Source organism: Melospiza melodia, chromosome 5 (assembly GCF_035770615.1).
Source record: "Melospiza melodia melodia isolate bMelMel2 chromosome 5, bMelMel2.pri, whole genome shotgun sequence".
In the NCBI taxonomy this organism is placed as follows: Eukaryota; Metazoa; Chordata; class Aves; order Passeriformes; family Passerellidae; genus Melospiza; species Melospiza melodia.
In genome coordinates, this window is record NC_086198.1 from 15521192 (window position 1) to 15536651 (window position 15460).

Below are 15460 nucleotides of genomic sequence, written 5' to 3' on the forward strand. Positions count from 1 at the left end.
ACAAAATAACACAAATTTTTAAAACCCTCCAAAACTTGCCCACCCAGCACTACCAAAAAAGGGACAGAACTGCTTAAGAATTTGAACTCCAGTGAAGTTTTCAATTAGGACTAGCATTTTTGTTGAGATGTGATTAGAAAGGAAACATCAAAGTTCCACTGCAGTTATTACACTTAGAAATCACTGAAAATAACACCTGACTTTGAGTTCTTGGGGATTTTTTTTTTTTTTTTTTTGTTCTTCTAGTTCCATTAATTCTGACCTTAAAAAGAGTAAGAGAGAGGAAATTTGGCTGTCTGTGTATATAGCAGGATTGGAATTGGTAAATAAATATTTTATGCTTTTTTATCAGTAAAATATGGTAAAAAAAGATTTCTTTAGGCATTACTGCCAGGTATTGGTTTTACTTTTCATCCATTGCAGTACCTTAGAAAAGTGGTGAACTTTTTTCCCCATACCTGGTGACTGCCAACACAGTAACTGTGAGCTTCTCCTAAGAATTGAACTGATCCATTGAACTGAACTGACCCATTTTTAAACATCACAGCAGTGTTTTACATAATAGTAATGCCACAAAGGTGTTGAAAATAAACAACACTGCTCCTTTCTATGTGTTGTTTCTTTGTTGAGAGTAATTTTCGTTAAATGAGCAACTGTTTTGTTTTGAATAGCATCTCTCCTCCTATTTTTTTGTCATTAGTCTATTAATGTCCAGGCTGTCTACACATATTTTTATGTAACTCCAAGTTTAGCTGGAAGTCAGAAGAGCTTAAGTGTCTGTGGTTCTTTGTATGAAATTAATTTTCTTATTATACAAACAGATGGTAAAATAGATGACATGGTTCCAATATATAAAGACAAAATGTTTGGCAAATATGCTGGTAAAACCTGTCCAAGTACTTCCCAAGTTTCAATGGCAGAGACACTGAAAGCAAATGTCATATTTAGAAGGATTTTCTATTCTTTATTGAGCATGAGGACATCATCACTCTTCCCTAGTAAGATCTGTAGTGTTTCCTCTTCCATGTCTAAACTTGCTTTTCTCATTAAAGACTACCTGGCAACTTCCATCTCTGTTTTCTGTCATCCTGAATTTTGTAGCAGGCAATAATTTATTTTCTTGCCTTTACCTTTCTGAAGGTTCTTCCATCCAAGTCTCCTGATCTTTCAGGGTTGCTTGAAATAACCCTCAGCTGTTTTCCAGCCTGAAGGATATTCCAGGAGCTGACAGCTGAAAAAAAAAGTGAGCCAGTTTAGAAATGTGGTGATGGCGTTTCAGGGTATCCAGTAATGAATCTGACATTCCAAGGGGTAGAAACTCTTCTACTCATCTAATATTATATCACCAAATATTGCAGCTGAAACTCTGAAATGACTTGCTGGTGTCTTTAGATTAAAGTGAAGATCCATTTTGCAGGATGGCAAGTACTCCTGAATTCAGCCTCAGAGTTAGGATGTTCCTCTCATGTCCCTTTTCCCTTCACTGCTCTTTAAGTGGTTCTTCCCTTTGGCTGCTCCAGCTTTGAGGAGGGAAGTTGCATTCACACAAAAAATGTCCCAAACAAAAGTGGATTCCTTTATCTATTGTTGATCCACATGAAGAGGGTATTAATTAGACTTTCATTTGGGATTTTTTGTTTGTTTTTTACAGCTTTAAATGACAACCCACATAGCCCTCCTCCACTTCCTGCTGAAAAGCCTATTGGGAACACATCCAATATCACAGTGGGAAAACCCAGCAGTGGTGACCTAGTGAAAAAAGGGGTAAGTTAGAACTGTTTTCCTGTATTACAGCATTGTCTGCTTTGGTTAAAAGATCTCTTGTGATCCTCAAGCATTTGTAAAGTAAGTTGTTTGAAGGACTAGAAGATGAAAACAATTACTCAAAAATATAAGGCTTTTTTCTTTTAATTCTGTTCTCTAATTAATTAGGTAATTTAGACTGCTGTCAGTTTTTGAAAAAGACTCTGGTGATTTTACTAAGCTTTGATCATATCTTCAATTTTCTGTATTCATCATCTGAAATCATGATTCTGCAAGTGAGTGCCAAAAGCATTGCAAAGTGGCTCAAAGTCTAGTGGGATTTACATGGTGAAATGTTGTCAGTGTTGTGCTTTAGTAATGTATTTTTTTACCTTCTTGCACACAATTGCTCTTGGTGTCTGTACTAATTTGCAGGCAGAGGAGACTTTTCTGTAGAAGAATGAAGCTTGCTTTTTTTCAGCTCTTTCTGCTGAGTAGAACCACCTATTTTGGGAAGTAAGGCTCTGCTCCTTGCTCTGGGGCATGTACATAGTAATGGTAGGCATTGTAGCTAAATGACATTTGACACAGATTTTCAAAAGGGAATTAAACTAGAAAATGACAGTAAAATTTACAAATATTGAGTTTTCTGATGACAAGAATGGCAGAGAATCTTGTGAAAGCCCCAGACAGTAAAAGATCAAATAAAATTAAGAGCCCTTACTAGATGGATGCTGCCAACAAATGCCTTTGTAGCTACCTTTGCTACTAAGATAAAGGATATTAAAATGTTGCCATTGAAAAGGCTGTTAAGAGAGGTTCCACCTTTTCTGAATAATGCTGAAAAAATAATTTATGAAACAAGACATTAAATGACATTTTATGCAGCGGAACTACAAAACTTTTGCAGTGTCATCCAGGTTATTGTGACAGACGTGTAAGCTTCAGCTTTTAGAAAAAGATTGTATTGAATCCACTGGAACATTGAAATTCTATGCTTGGAAGGGTAAGAGCTGTACTTCTAAAACTAGTATTGTCAGTGGAAGTGATTAAATGACAACAGCAAAAATTGTTGCCCATAAGCAGCAGTTGGCACAGATTTCTTCCTTTTCACACAGAAGAGGAAAATTTTTGATATGAAGATAACATCCTCATCTGAAAGTGGCAGGTTGTTTTCTTTCTAATAGGGTCATTTAATCAGAACATGAAATTTGGGAACTCAATCAAGGCTCAGATTTTATCACAAGATATATCTGGGTGTTTTCTAGATGAGAAAAATCACAGAAATTGTTTGAGTTTCAGGCATATTCAAGCAGCTAATTAAGTAAACAAGACTGTTCAGACCTGTCTCGAAGTACTGGTTCAGAAAGGGTTCCTTTGAACCCAGGTTCAGCAATCTGATTTATGATGCTGTTCCAGAAGCAGCTGTGCTTGTTCCCCAGAGCTGGCAGAACTCTCTGGCACTGGGATGAAAACGAGCAGCAGGAGGCAGTAAGGATGGTCACTTGTTAATCCATCCCTGTGGTCCAAGCCCTTCAGACATGGCACATGTCCTCCTCTCTGACTGCTCTGTGGGGGTAATCTCTGGCAGGACAGCATGGGCAGCTGGGAGGAGTGATGCCTTTATCTGCCAAAGCAAGATTCACTGGGATTTGTCTGTGAGATCTCTAGCAAACATATTTTGATGCCTTCTTTAATGGGAGCTAATGTTGTTTGCAAGAGATGCTGTCCTGTGTGAGTTGCATTAATGTCATGTTTTCTGCTTTAAGCCTGTTCAAAGTGTTCCATGTGTCAAAGTTAAATCCAAGTTGATAAAGCAAATCCCTGTGGGCAGTGTAATTGTACAATTGTATGACTCTCCAGGAATTGGCTCTTAAGTCCTTACTGGCATGTAATAGGAAAGGAGGGGCTGGGTCATACTTAATGCACAATTGAAGCTATGTTTCAGGTGGTAAATCAGCTTATCTACCCTCCATATTTTTCTCCATATCCAACAACACTTTAAAATTGCAGAATCACACCATAATTCTTACTACTTTACTCACAGACCTCCAGAAAGTCTTGTTTTTCATGTCCATATGATATCATTTGATACAAGAATTATATCATTTAAACAGGATTTTTTATTTTCCTTAGGCTTAAAGAAATGTCTTTTTTCTTTTGAATGGTTGTAGGAGTTGGATCACTCAGAACAAGGTGGAGTGCCTCAGCTAGAACCTCTACTACCCCCAAGGTGAGTGTGGTTCTCCAAAAGCCCTTAAAAGTGCTGTTTCTAAATTAATTTGCATAGTTAGTCTCAGTGTAGACACTATTGACTCCAACCATAGCTCAATAGTCTTGGCTGGGCACTCTGCTCAGTAATAAATAGGCAGGACCAAGTTGGTAGCTGTTTAATACTTGTTTGTACAGTATGGTATGAGCAGGGAGATTATAGGAGAGCAGCTGTTTAACTTTTCAGCTAATGTACAGTGGCTGCTGACAGTCATTCCTTTCTGAATCTTTAACCTTTTCACCCACAGCACTTGCACTTGTGGTGGGATTTGGGTGGTGAAGGAATGGAGGTGGCAGATGATGCCACCCTGAAAAGGGCAGATGCTGGGCCAGCAGCTTCCCCGAAGCACTGGCTACTCTATACACTTTGGACCTAAAATGCAGGTGCAGGATCAATGACAGCCTTGGGGTTTTTTATTCTTGTGAACCAAAAAGAAAGAATGTCTCCAAGGGCAAAAGTTGCTGGACCAGCCTTTAATTCATGTTCATCAATGCCAGAGACACAGTGGATGGAGATCTGGCATTGACTGGCCAGCCCACTGTGGGTATCTCAGTGTTTGCATTCTAAATCTGTGAGTTGAAACACAAGAGTTTGCTCTGTTGTGTTAGGACAAGAGAATCTTTCTGTTATTGAAATGAGTCTATCAATAATAATTAGTATTAATTAACAGGAGAGAACATGGATATGCCACAGGGAAACACCTCATTTACTGGCTTGTTCCTTCCCCACATTCAGTTTAGCATAACATTCCTGATTCTTATTAGGGTCTCTGGGACTGCAGTAAATATTTTGTCCTTGTACTCTTCTGCTCAAATGGATTTTTAATTTATTTTAAGCGAGCAGTAAAATAGTTCACTGAATTGCTTGTTAGGGTCTTCTTGTTTAGTTAGTTGCTTTAAAAATGTGTGAGTTGGTCTGTTTACAGATTTAAAGTAGTTTAACTTGGAATATCCCCTTTTGTCAATATTAAAAATGCTTACTTTAAGATGAGGCCAAGAAAAGGGAGAGATGGATGATGATGAGAAGTGGAAAATTTTTTTGACATTTAAAAATTTTTCCATACTCAAATAGTAAGAGAGAACTCTTGTCAGGAGCATTAGTAGAGCACTAGTATCTTCTCAAGTGATGGGTGACACTCACAAAATGTGTTAGAATGATACTTCAAAGATCCACCAATGCACACTTGTTGGGGTTGATAATTTTTGCAGACCCATGAGGATTGTACATGAGCAAATAATTATGCTGAATTACATTATATGAAACAAAAAGCCAGTTGTAGCAGAAACTTGCAGTATCTTGTTGAAGATCTCCCAATAACAACCAAATGATACTGCAATTTTGGAATATTACTAGTAATATTAATTGCTATTAACTATTACTACTGTCACTTGCTAGTCTCTGATTTTGGTTTCTAAACTGCTTGTGTGCTAATAGGAGTGGGAGACCTCTATCATTGCCAGAGAACTTGAGTATTTTCACCAGTGTTTTCTTTCTGTGGTAGACATCTGTTGCATAAAAAATGGTAAATTGTGCTATTGATGGCAGTGTGCAAAGTGTTGTGGTATGTCATGAGTTTCATCAGAGTCACTTTAGGTAAGTGACATCCCAAGGAAGGAGCCAGGTTGATTCCTGAAGACCAGCTTTCACAAAAGCTCTCTAATAGCCGAACTTCATCCTGCAGCAGCTACAAAGAAAGCTCTTTCTGGAGGTGGATTGCTGAAACAAATCTTCCTTATTTAGTAGGCTCCCCAGAAAGCTGGCAGGCTGTTGGAAATATGTAGTCAAAGGATCTGTCTCAGGGCTTGATCATTGGTCCCAGTCAGGATCTGATGTATTCCTAGAAAGCTTCAGAGACTACAAACTGTGCAGCCCAGGTCATCACAAATCTTGTTTCCTTACTGCACACTCTGTATCTAGGATGAAGTGGCAGGCTTATTATGTATTTTTCTCTGATGGTTTGCACAATTTTTAGGCCTGTGGATGGAAAAATTATACCTGCTCGACCTCCCCCACCTAAAAGTGTTCCTGGCAGGCCACCTCCACCAAAATTCTCTGCAGCCAAGTCCTCCTCCCAGAAGGATGTTCTTTCGCGATCTATTTCGGACATCGCTTCTGATAAAAAAAACAACAAGTTCAAGTTGGGACCCAAGAGAGCAAAAAGTGCAGTCTTTAAAAATCCAGATCCAGCATTACCTCCTAGACCTAAACCAGGTCATCCTCTCTACAATAAATACATGGTGAGTTGAGATATTCTGTCTGAGTACATTGTTTTTATAAAACAGTGCTGGTTAAAATACTAGAAAAAAAGGTAGTTAAACCTGCTAAAGTAGGTTAGTATTATGTGGCTTTCAAAGTGCATCTATCAGCATAATCTTCCCTAGAAATTGCTAGTAGATAAATAGTAATAAGTCCTGTAAGGCAATACTGGAGAAAGCAATGAATACATGTAAAGTATAGACCTGTGTGGTGCATTTCTGTGTATATATGTAATTATTTTATCTTTAATGCATAGCTCTTGGGGCTTGGGGGTTCTTTTTCCAGTCACCGGTTCTGAATTCTCTTTCAGTGAGATTATGCTGAATAATTGCATTTTTATATTGGCTCAGCCATACATATCAAAATGCTTAGGGAAATTGGGGAAGCATTGGAACATATAAAGTAGTTGACCTTATTTAATCAAGCTTGCAAAGTGTGAGGAATGTAACATTGCAAATCTTATATTTTTCATGCTATTGATGCCATCCCTTTTCATTATAAAAATGGTTTTGGTGTTGTATGTGTTATTATGGAATTTTAAATACAAATGGATCAACACTGCAAATAAAAACAAAGGTCTTTCCCCAGAAACTTGAAGCTGGTCAGTGGTAGAGCTGATGACTGCTTGAACTGGTGCTCTTGTCCAAAAAAAGAAGCAGCCACTCAGCCATAGCATGAACAGCATCAAAATTCCATCAGCATGAAGTGGAAACTTTCTGTTGCCACCTTTTTGATTTTTCACTTTTGCATTTAGAGTTTCGTGTATGAGATTTTTTTCTGTAGGAGATCAGTAGTAATTTCCTGCCCTGAAGTCTTACTGTCAGTGGAAAATTTCCTCCCAGGGTGTTTTTCTAGTGCCCTCCATGACAAATGAATATATTTCTGCATCAGAGTGTCTTTCTGAATATCTTGTAGTGTATGGTGTGATACCAGTTAAGTGTCTAAGACACTTTTAAAGGGGGTGACACCCCCTGAGTTTCTCAGAGTGTCAGTTCATATCACCTGCAGTCTGTTCTGAATGCCTTCCAAAGGAACCTGTCCTCTTCCACTGGACTCCTAATTACCTGTAGTGGGTGGTTTAAATAGTTCAGTCATCTGACTGTTATCACTTGAAGTGAAAATCTGAGATGCTTAGAAGTGAAAAAAACTTTTTCATTTGCCTCTGTTTCTCTTCAAGCTGCCTGTGCCTCATGGAGTTGCCAAGGAAGATTGTCTTCCCAGGAACACTGGAGAACTGTCCTGTAAGGTAAGGTACTTCTTTCCTGCTGGCTTAAATATTAAATGAACAAGACTTGTTGCAGTAAAGTATCAAATGTTTTAGTCTTCAGAGGTTACACTGAGACATGTAATAGTGATTTATCAAATCCTTGTGTTTCTGTAATCAAAACAAAACCCAATAATGGTGATTTGCCTCATAGCACAGTGATATTCAGCTTATGGAACAGAGCAAGAGTAATTACTTGGAGTGCCAGAAGGGAGAGGAAACTGGTAAAGTTCCTCCATCTCATAGGAAAATAATCACTCCCTTGGCTGAGTATCTGAGAATTGAGCAAAAGATAAGTGAGTACTTTATGAAGTGCTGTACATGGTACATCAGCAAATTGGCTTTGGCATACGGATTTGAAAGTATTTTCTTCTCTCTGCTTCTACAGATCCTGACTTGGTTTTAGGGCATGACCCTATTAATATTAAATAGCTAATGGAAATTAGAGCTATGAGCAGACTTTTTGACTATTATCAAAAGCCTGTATGGCTGAAATAGATTTCTGTGCAGTATGTTATTTTCTGTTGTAATTCAGGTCTTATCTTTGTCTATGTTTGGATTTTTGGTGGGGTTTTTTTGGGGTTTTCTATGGGGTTTTTTGTTTGGTTTTTTTTTTGGGGGGGGGTCGTTGGTTTTTTTGTTGTTGCTGTTTCAGTTTTTTATTTTGTTTTGGGGTTTTTTTTGTACATAGTGAATTACTTTGAATGTAATTCACACACCATCATTGTCATCAGTACAGCCTAAAAATTCCTAGTGGGTGGGACAGAGAAGATGGCTCAGCATTTTGAATATAATTTCTCTTTATGAAGATGCCACAACAAAACTGTCAGCTCCCCTCAGTGTTACCTTAGTGTAAGCAAAGGCAGAGGGGCTTCCCTGCTCCTCTTGGAATGTTTGTTTGCTGTCCCTGCTGAGTGTGCTGGGGCAGAGTTGGGTTGGCTGTTCTCTTGAGCAAGGAAGAGTGGCTGGTAGCACAAAGTACCAAGCCACCAGTACAAAATTTGTCCACAGCCCTTGCAATTAGTGTTGCTATCAGTCTACAGATTTCTGGCCCACAGAGATAGTTGAGGCTTTTTCTATATTTGGAAAAGTTGCATGACTTCCCTTCCTTTCACTGGCTCAAAGGTAGATTTTGGTGAAATGTATTCTTGTTTACACTGGCAAAAGGCATACAGAATTCAAACCCTATGCTGTGTGACCAATAACCATTTCCTTCTGCAATACCAGAAAAGCTCTGTGTCCAAAGTCAGAAAATGAATTCAGGAGCACATAACAGAGAATCTGTTAGTATCTTCCATGATTCATAAACTACTTGGATTTATTTGTTGTTGTCAGGATTCAAACCACCCTCCAAAGGTTTCTGACACAAGTGCACCTCATGCTGTAGTCCTGCATGATTTTCCTGCAGGTAAGTAAATGTGAATATTCTGGAAGCATGTTTTACTTTTAAGACTGTCAAATGGAAATTTTCTTAGAAATTAGAGCTTAAAAATGGTGTGGAACTCAGTCTGCAAGGTCTGCACATAAAGTTGCTCAAATCAGTGGGTTTAGATGTAGATGGGTCCATCTTTCAGTTAAAGCTAATTGATTTAGCAGGTAAAATTAAGACTTTTTTAAAGCTGATTCTGTTTTTTTTCTGTGGTATTTGTATTAAGAAGGTTTTACTTAGAGAAAATCAGTGAATGTGACAAGTACTGTTAACTGAAATGATATTGTCTTACAGAGCATGCTGATGACTTGGACCTTCATTCTGGAGACACTGTTTGTCTTTTGGAGAAAATTGATAGCGAGTGGTACAGAGGAAAATGTGGGAATCGCACAGGGATATTTCCTGCCAACTTTGTTAAAGTGGTTGTATGTAGGCTTTGTATACATTGCTACATAACATCCTGTTGCATTTGTTTTCTGGTTCTATTTTGCTAAGGCTCCTGTGTGTTTAACTCCATAATGTGTTTAGATAATCTCTTATCCCACTGGAGATTCATCAGCTTGTTTGTGTGGTATTAGAAGGATGCTTGATTTGGCACAACCAGCTTGTGTTATGGGGAATAATTTGCTGTCAATTTAAAGCCAAGTGAGAAAATCATTGCCCTTACCAGATTCTCTTTGGAAACATGCATAGTTTCTCAGGGTCCTCAAAGCAGATTATTTTTTGACAGCTGCATGTCAGAAGCAACACTCAGTATACGATGGTTGATTTTTGTGCCTCCTCCCAGTTCCCCATCTTCTGTCATTTTCTCATCCCTTGAACTTTGCTGGAATCACCCCTTTTTTAGCCATGTAATGAACTAGGTCAGAGTAGCAATTTGAAACCATGTTGGGTTTTTTTTCTTCCTAGAATACTGTTTTTTCCAACAGGATCAATTTGCCTAAGTGGTTTTCTAAGTGGCTGCACAAATGGTTGTGCTGGCACAGTGCAAGGAGATTGTGTTGTTGCAAATGAGCAGCTTAAAGCAATCCTGTTGCTCAATGTGACACTTGACAGTGAGTGGAAGGCAAGAGGCAGGTGCTCTGTTGGAGCCCAATGGTAATTCATTTAAAAGGGATACAGTATGGTTCCCTGCAGTCAAATGCTGGGTCAAACCCATTGCAAACCTGAGCCTGACACTGAAGTCCATTTTGTGACAGTGGGAAGGGCATTGGGCTGTCCACACCTGCCATGTGGACATGGAGGAATGCCAGAGGGACACCAGGATGCTGGGAAGGTGCATGGCTGGCACCATGCCAGGTGCAGGAGGTGTCTGTGGCAGCATTTCCTGGGCCAGCACAGCTGGCAGAGTGAGCCCTGCTGCTGCATGGGCAATACCAAGGATTTGGTGGACATCAGAGAGGAGAGGGTGTCTGTTTAGTTTGTAATGGTGGTATTGGAGAAAAATTTTAAGATCTGAGAAGTGCTGAAGAATAAAAACTAAATTCATAGTTAGTAGTAATGGAACCATGCTTGATTCACTTTCACAAGAAAGATTTGTTAGCTAAATTGATTGGCTGTTTCTACACAGACCAACAGTTCCATTTAAAAGCTCTTGCTTCTACTGATAGCTAATGAAGAAAAGATTTTATGTTAAAGTAGTGGAGTGAGTAGCTGGAGTCGAATTCAGCATTCATACAGACAGATACAACTTCATAAAAGCTAGGGAAAATGCATTTCTATTTTAGTTGTAAAAAATTATTATCCTTTGAGGGCAAAAATCTTTTGTTTGAGAATTTGGGGTTTTTTAAAAAAGAAAAAAGAGTGCAGTACCTGAAGCTAATTTACTTGAGTGGATTCTCCTGTTAATTCATGTCAGATTTCATCTTGATAAAAGGTCTCCATACTATACACTGCAATGTGTTTTTTACAATATTGAGCTGGGTAGTAGTTTGGATTTAGACACCTAACAATAATACATAGTTATGGCTTTCCATAGAACCTTCAGAGCACCACAGATACCAGCTCCTTCAGCAAGAGCAATGCAGAGATTATTTGTCCTAAAAGGCATTGTGATTTCTTCCAGTGCCTCACACAAGCTGTGGAACATTCCTGTTGATTTAATGGGAGCTGGCTGTGTAATAGTGAGCTGCAACCCAAAGCTCTTCACTAGGGCCTCTCAGCTCCTGGTCCTGTACATCTCACAGCAAAAATACAGTTGAAATCCTCCTGTGAGAAAGGACTTGAATGTTGGGTGTTTGATATACTGGTGTATTGATTTTCAAAGTTGTATTTCTCTAATTCAAGGGAGATTTGTGAGATGTGGTTTTGTTTGGAGAGCAGTTGGCTACCAAAGCACAGAAGGGATAAGTGTAAACAGTAGTTTTGTCTATTGTGGTGTACTGTGCTAGTAAATAATTGAGAGCAATTACCAGTTGAGAATTGGGATCTAAATTCAACAACATGTGGTAGCATCTAGTCAAGTATTCCGTCAATCAGTCATGCTACAAGTAGAAACAATAAACCAGCTTCATAAAACAAAACATTAAATATTGCTCCTTGTTTGCATAAGATTAAAAAATGAGAAAACAGGCATAAATTTACATTAATGTGATCATATATCAGAGCATGCCAGGGATTACAGAGTGTCACACATCTGAAAAACAGATTATTTTAACCAGTTTCAAGTTTATTGTGGTAAGTTGCCATGAGCTTGTAATGGAAGATACAATTTATTTTGTTGTCTTATTAGATTGATGTTCCAGAAGAAGCCAACAAGAAAAAAATACCCTCTTCATCACGATGTATCAAGTGAGTCAGATGAATCTTATTTGCTTTCTCGTGTTGATTTACAAGGAATGAAAAATAAATATTAACTTTGAAACAGGGGCTCTCTGCACTCACTGAGGTTAACAATTTATTCACTAAAATACATTGTAAAAATTAAATTATATGTTTAAAATTCTGAATGTTTATGATGTTTTATAAAGACTCATATTTAGTTTTAAAAAGCCTAAAACCCTCCTTTCATGAAAACTGGTTCCAGAAACCATGAACCAATCTAATTAACTTCAGTAGCATTGTACACCTCTCTCTGCTCCTGACCTTGCTACTTTCTTCCATTGTCCTCACAAAATGGAACATGGTAGGGCTCCTACTCATGGGAAAGAACAAGGTACAAAAGGAACAGAATATAGAGGTACTTTAGGCAGAGAAATCTATCTGTACTTAAGGTATGCTGATGTATGGGTAAATCCAAAGTTCCCCCCAAATTATCAAATGAATTGCCAGCACTTTCATTTCTGATTTTCAAACAATTTGCAGTATTTGTGGGCAAGAAATGATTTTTCATGTTCATAATTTCTCAGTGATGTTTATTGGATTTTGTAATCATTCATTCCGGGAATTAAAGCAAATTCATGCAGAGGCAGGAGCAACCAGTGTCAGTGGGATCATTCAGTTGTTCTTTAGATGAAGCTTGGTTTGTCAGAAAAAAAAACTTTATTTTAAAAAGTTGCTTCTGCAGCTAAGAAAGAAACAGAAAGTTCTAGCTCTGTCCTGAAAGAAACACCTTTGCAAAGATACTTGGTGGGGGACAAGGGGCTGCTTACCTTTTCTGTGTGCTATGAATATATAGAAAGAATTAAAGCCTCTTACTGCTTTTTTCCAGCATGGCATTTCTGATTGATCAAAAATTTTCTTAGGTTAATATCTTAAATTTCATTTATTAGGTCTTAAATAATGAAATCAATTTAAGTCAAGGGGAAAAATAATTAGGATTTTTTTCAGTGCTGTACCAAAATATATAAAACTTATCAGATGCATTGAAGTTTCTTTCTTTGATAGATAAGCTTTTTTCCCTATAAGATTAAAGGGATGGATTTTACAGAATAAAGTATTTTAAAGTAGATAAAACCTAGCTTCTTCATATGAAACCTCCATGTATTTGGGACAAATACACAGCACTCACCCCACCCATGTTTGAGTGCATCTAAATGGGATGCTAGCTCAAAAAATAATCAAACTCTTAACAAAAGTGTATCAGGACACTTGCTTGGACATAGGCAAAGATACGAAATTGGAGAAGGTGACTGAGAAACAAGGGGTTTATTGTTGCTTGGAAGGGAAATAGGGTCTTTTGCAAAATACTGTAACATCCAGCAATTGGGATGCAGAAATTGCATCTGGCTTCTCCAGACTCTGTACTCATTCTCCTCAGAAAGCAGAGATTAGAACCAGGGCAGGCCCCCAATTTTCCACCTGTCCTATCTTCAGTGCATATTTAATCATTTTAATTAAAATATCAATCCATATATTGCACACAATGCTGTCTTATTATTAAGTAGAAAGTAATAATAAAGAAGCAAAATAATTTTCTCTTTTGTTTGTGCAGAGGTCCAAGGTGTGTAGCACGATTTGAATACATTGGAGATCAGAAAGATGAGCTCAGTTTTTCAGAAGGTGAAACTATTATCCTGAAAGAATATGTAAATGAAGAGTGGGCCAAAGGAGAGCTCAGAGGCATGTCTGGAATTTTCCCCTTGAACTTTGTGGAAGTAATTGAAGACCTGCCTGGAACAGGTATGAATATGTTTGCAAAAGTCTTCAAGAGCATGTTCTTGTACTTAATGCAAATAGGCAGCATATAGGAGAAAATTCCAAAAGGACAGTGGTTGCAGAAAAGAGGTAAAAAGAGAGGGAAGACTGATAAAAAATCCGTCAAAATTAACAGTAGGACTTCTTAAGAAGCTATTCTTAATAATTACTTCAAATATCTAAAATCTCTGTCATTAGTAACATTCTGAATAGACATCGCTCCTGTTCTTAAGTTGTGCTTTACTTACATAGGTACAGAAACAGCACTGAAGAATAAGGTGGAGGTTTTGTCTTCCCTTCCTCAGGTAATAAAACTGTATAGGTGAGGGCCAGAATTTATGTATAGATTTACAGACTCTATTATAATGTGGGAGTAACTGCAGAATGTGACACCACTCCCACAACACACAATGCTGCATTGTTCTGACTCAAGGCCTGAGCTGACTGAATTCAGAGCTTCTGACAAATTAACATTGGTAAATTTTTATCCTTTGTGCTGAAGGAAATTCTTGTTAGCTCTATTTTAAGATGCAGTGATCTAATTTTGAATTTATTAATCCTTTCCCCTGCCACCAGAGATAAAAAGGAATGTGGCTGAGCCTAGATGAAATTCTGTGGTGTTAATTGCTCAAATGCCATTCTGGTCTACATCTGCAGCAGCACTTTTGTATTGGGAGGGTGTCAGGGCAGCCATGTGCTGTACAGCTGCTTTCAGCAGCATCCATCAGCTTTTGGGCTCCATTCACACTTCTAAAATTAATGCAGCTCTTCTGTTAACTTGAACAGAGCAACAGACACTCACTGGAGTGGTGTGAAGCGCTTCATGATTTTACAGCAGAAACCAAAGATGATCTATCCTTCAGAAAGGGAGACTGCATCCAAATACTGGAACAAGTCGATTTGGAGTGGTATAGAGGAAGACTGAATGGAAAGGAAGGGATTTTCCCAGCAGTTTTTGTTCAGACCTGCACAGGTACAGTGCTCCTACTAGATGGCAATTCATTATTCACTGGCTTGTGCCCGTCATGACAGCTGTGGGAGAACACAATGGCATCAGCAAGTCACACACCACCAGAGTCTTCAGTATTCTAAAGTTAAACTTAAGTTTTGAACCAACCACTCTAACAATGGCAATATAATGTTCTAGTCAGTAAGTAATCTGTGAGGTTACACAGACTCTGGGATGTTTTCCAGTGTGGTTTGGGCACAGGCAAAACAGGGACACTGAGCCACTTTTAAGGAGTAACTCAGGAGTATTGATGCTGCTTCATTTTAGAGCAGAAAGAGGCAAAGTCAGCATTTATTATGTATCACCATTGGGAAGTTCAAGTTAAGTGAGTTTTAAATTTAGTCTGCTTAGAAGCAGAACTGTGAGCCTGTGTAATACTATAAAATGGACTGGTGGCAGTAGAGTTTTTATTCCAGTAGGACAGGGAATTCTGTACAGCAGTAGCAATAACATTTGGACAACCTGTAGCACAATAGTGGGGAGCGAACAACAGAATGACAGGAAACTTCTCCAGAAACAGAGATTTATTTCACTCCCATGCAAGTTAACTTCTCTTGTCCATGTTCTGTAGCCAGGATAGAGCTGTCACAGCCTGGAGGAGGGAAGAAAGGAAAAGCCAAAGCTCTTTATGATTTTCATGGAGAAAATGAAGATGAGCTTTCCTTTAAAGTAAGTACCTCTCTTAGACCAATTTTCAAGAGGTCTCATGCTCCTAAGGAGTGCTAAAAATAAGGTTCATCCCCTTTGAATGTAGGCTTTAAACAAGAAGGATGAAGCACATAGATATTAATATGCATAGATATTAACACATTTGATAAGTGGTCTCTCTAAAAAACATTTTTCCCTTATCACTCCTGTTACCTATCAGCAAAAATCTTCATTAAAACACTGGAAGGAGCTCAGGAGTTGCAG

The 15460-nt window shown here is 38.3% G+C and overlaps 1 protein-coding gene across 5 annotated transcripts in view; it reads left to right on the forward strand.

Moving 5' to 3' along the window:
- Positions 1–15460, forward strand: part of SH3D19 (SH3 domain containing 19) — an 81657-nt gene that overhangs the window by 62558 nt on the left and 3639 nt on the right. For all 5 annotated transcript variants that reach the window (XM_063156380.1, XM_063156383.1, XM_063156381.1 and 2 more), the window contains 11 exons: positions 1652–1764; positions 3918–3976; positions 5988–6252; positions 7449–7517; positions 8871–8943; positions 9259–9389; positions 11696–11754; positions 13337–13524; positions 13792–13844; positions 14326–14512; positions 15120–15217. In XM_063156380.1, coding sequence (XP_063012450.1) covers positions 1652–1764; positions 3918–3976; positions 5988–6252; positions 7449–7517; positions 8871–8943; positions 9259–9389; positions 11696–11754; positions 13337–13524; positions 13792–13844; positions 14326–14512; positions 15120–15217 — 1295 coding nt within the window. The remainder of the gene's footprint in view (positions 1–1651; positions 1765–3917; positions 3977–5987; positions 6253–7448; positions 7518–8870; positions 8944–9258; positions 9390–11695; positions 11755–13336; positions 13525–13791; positions 13845–14325; positions 14513–15119; positions 15218–15460) is intronic.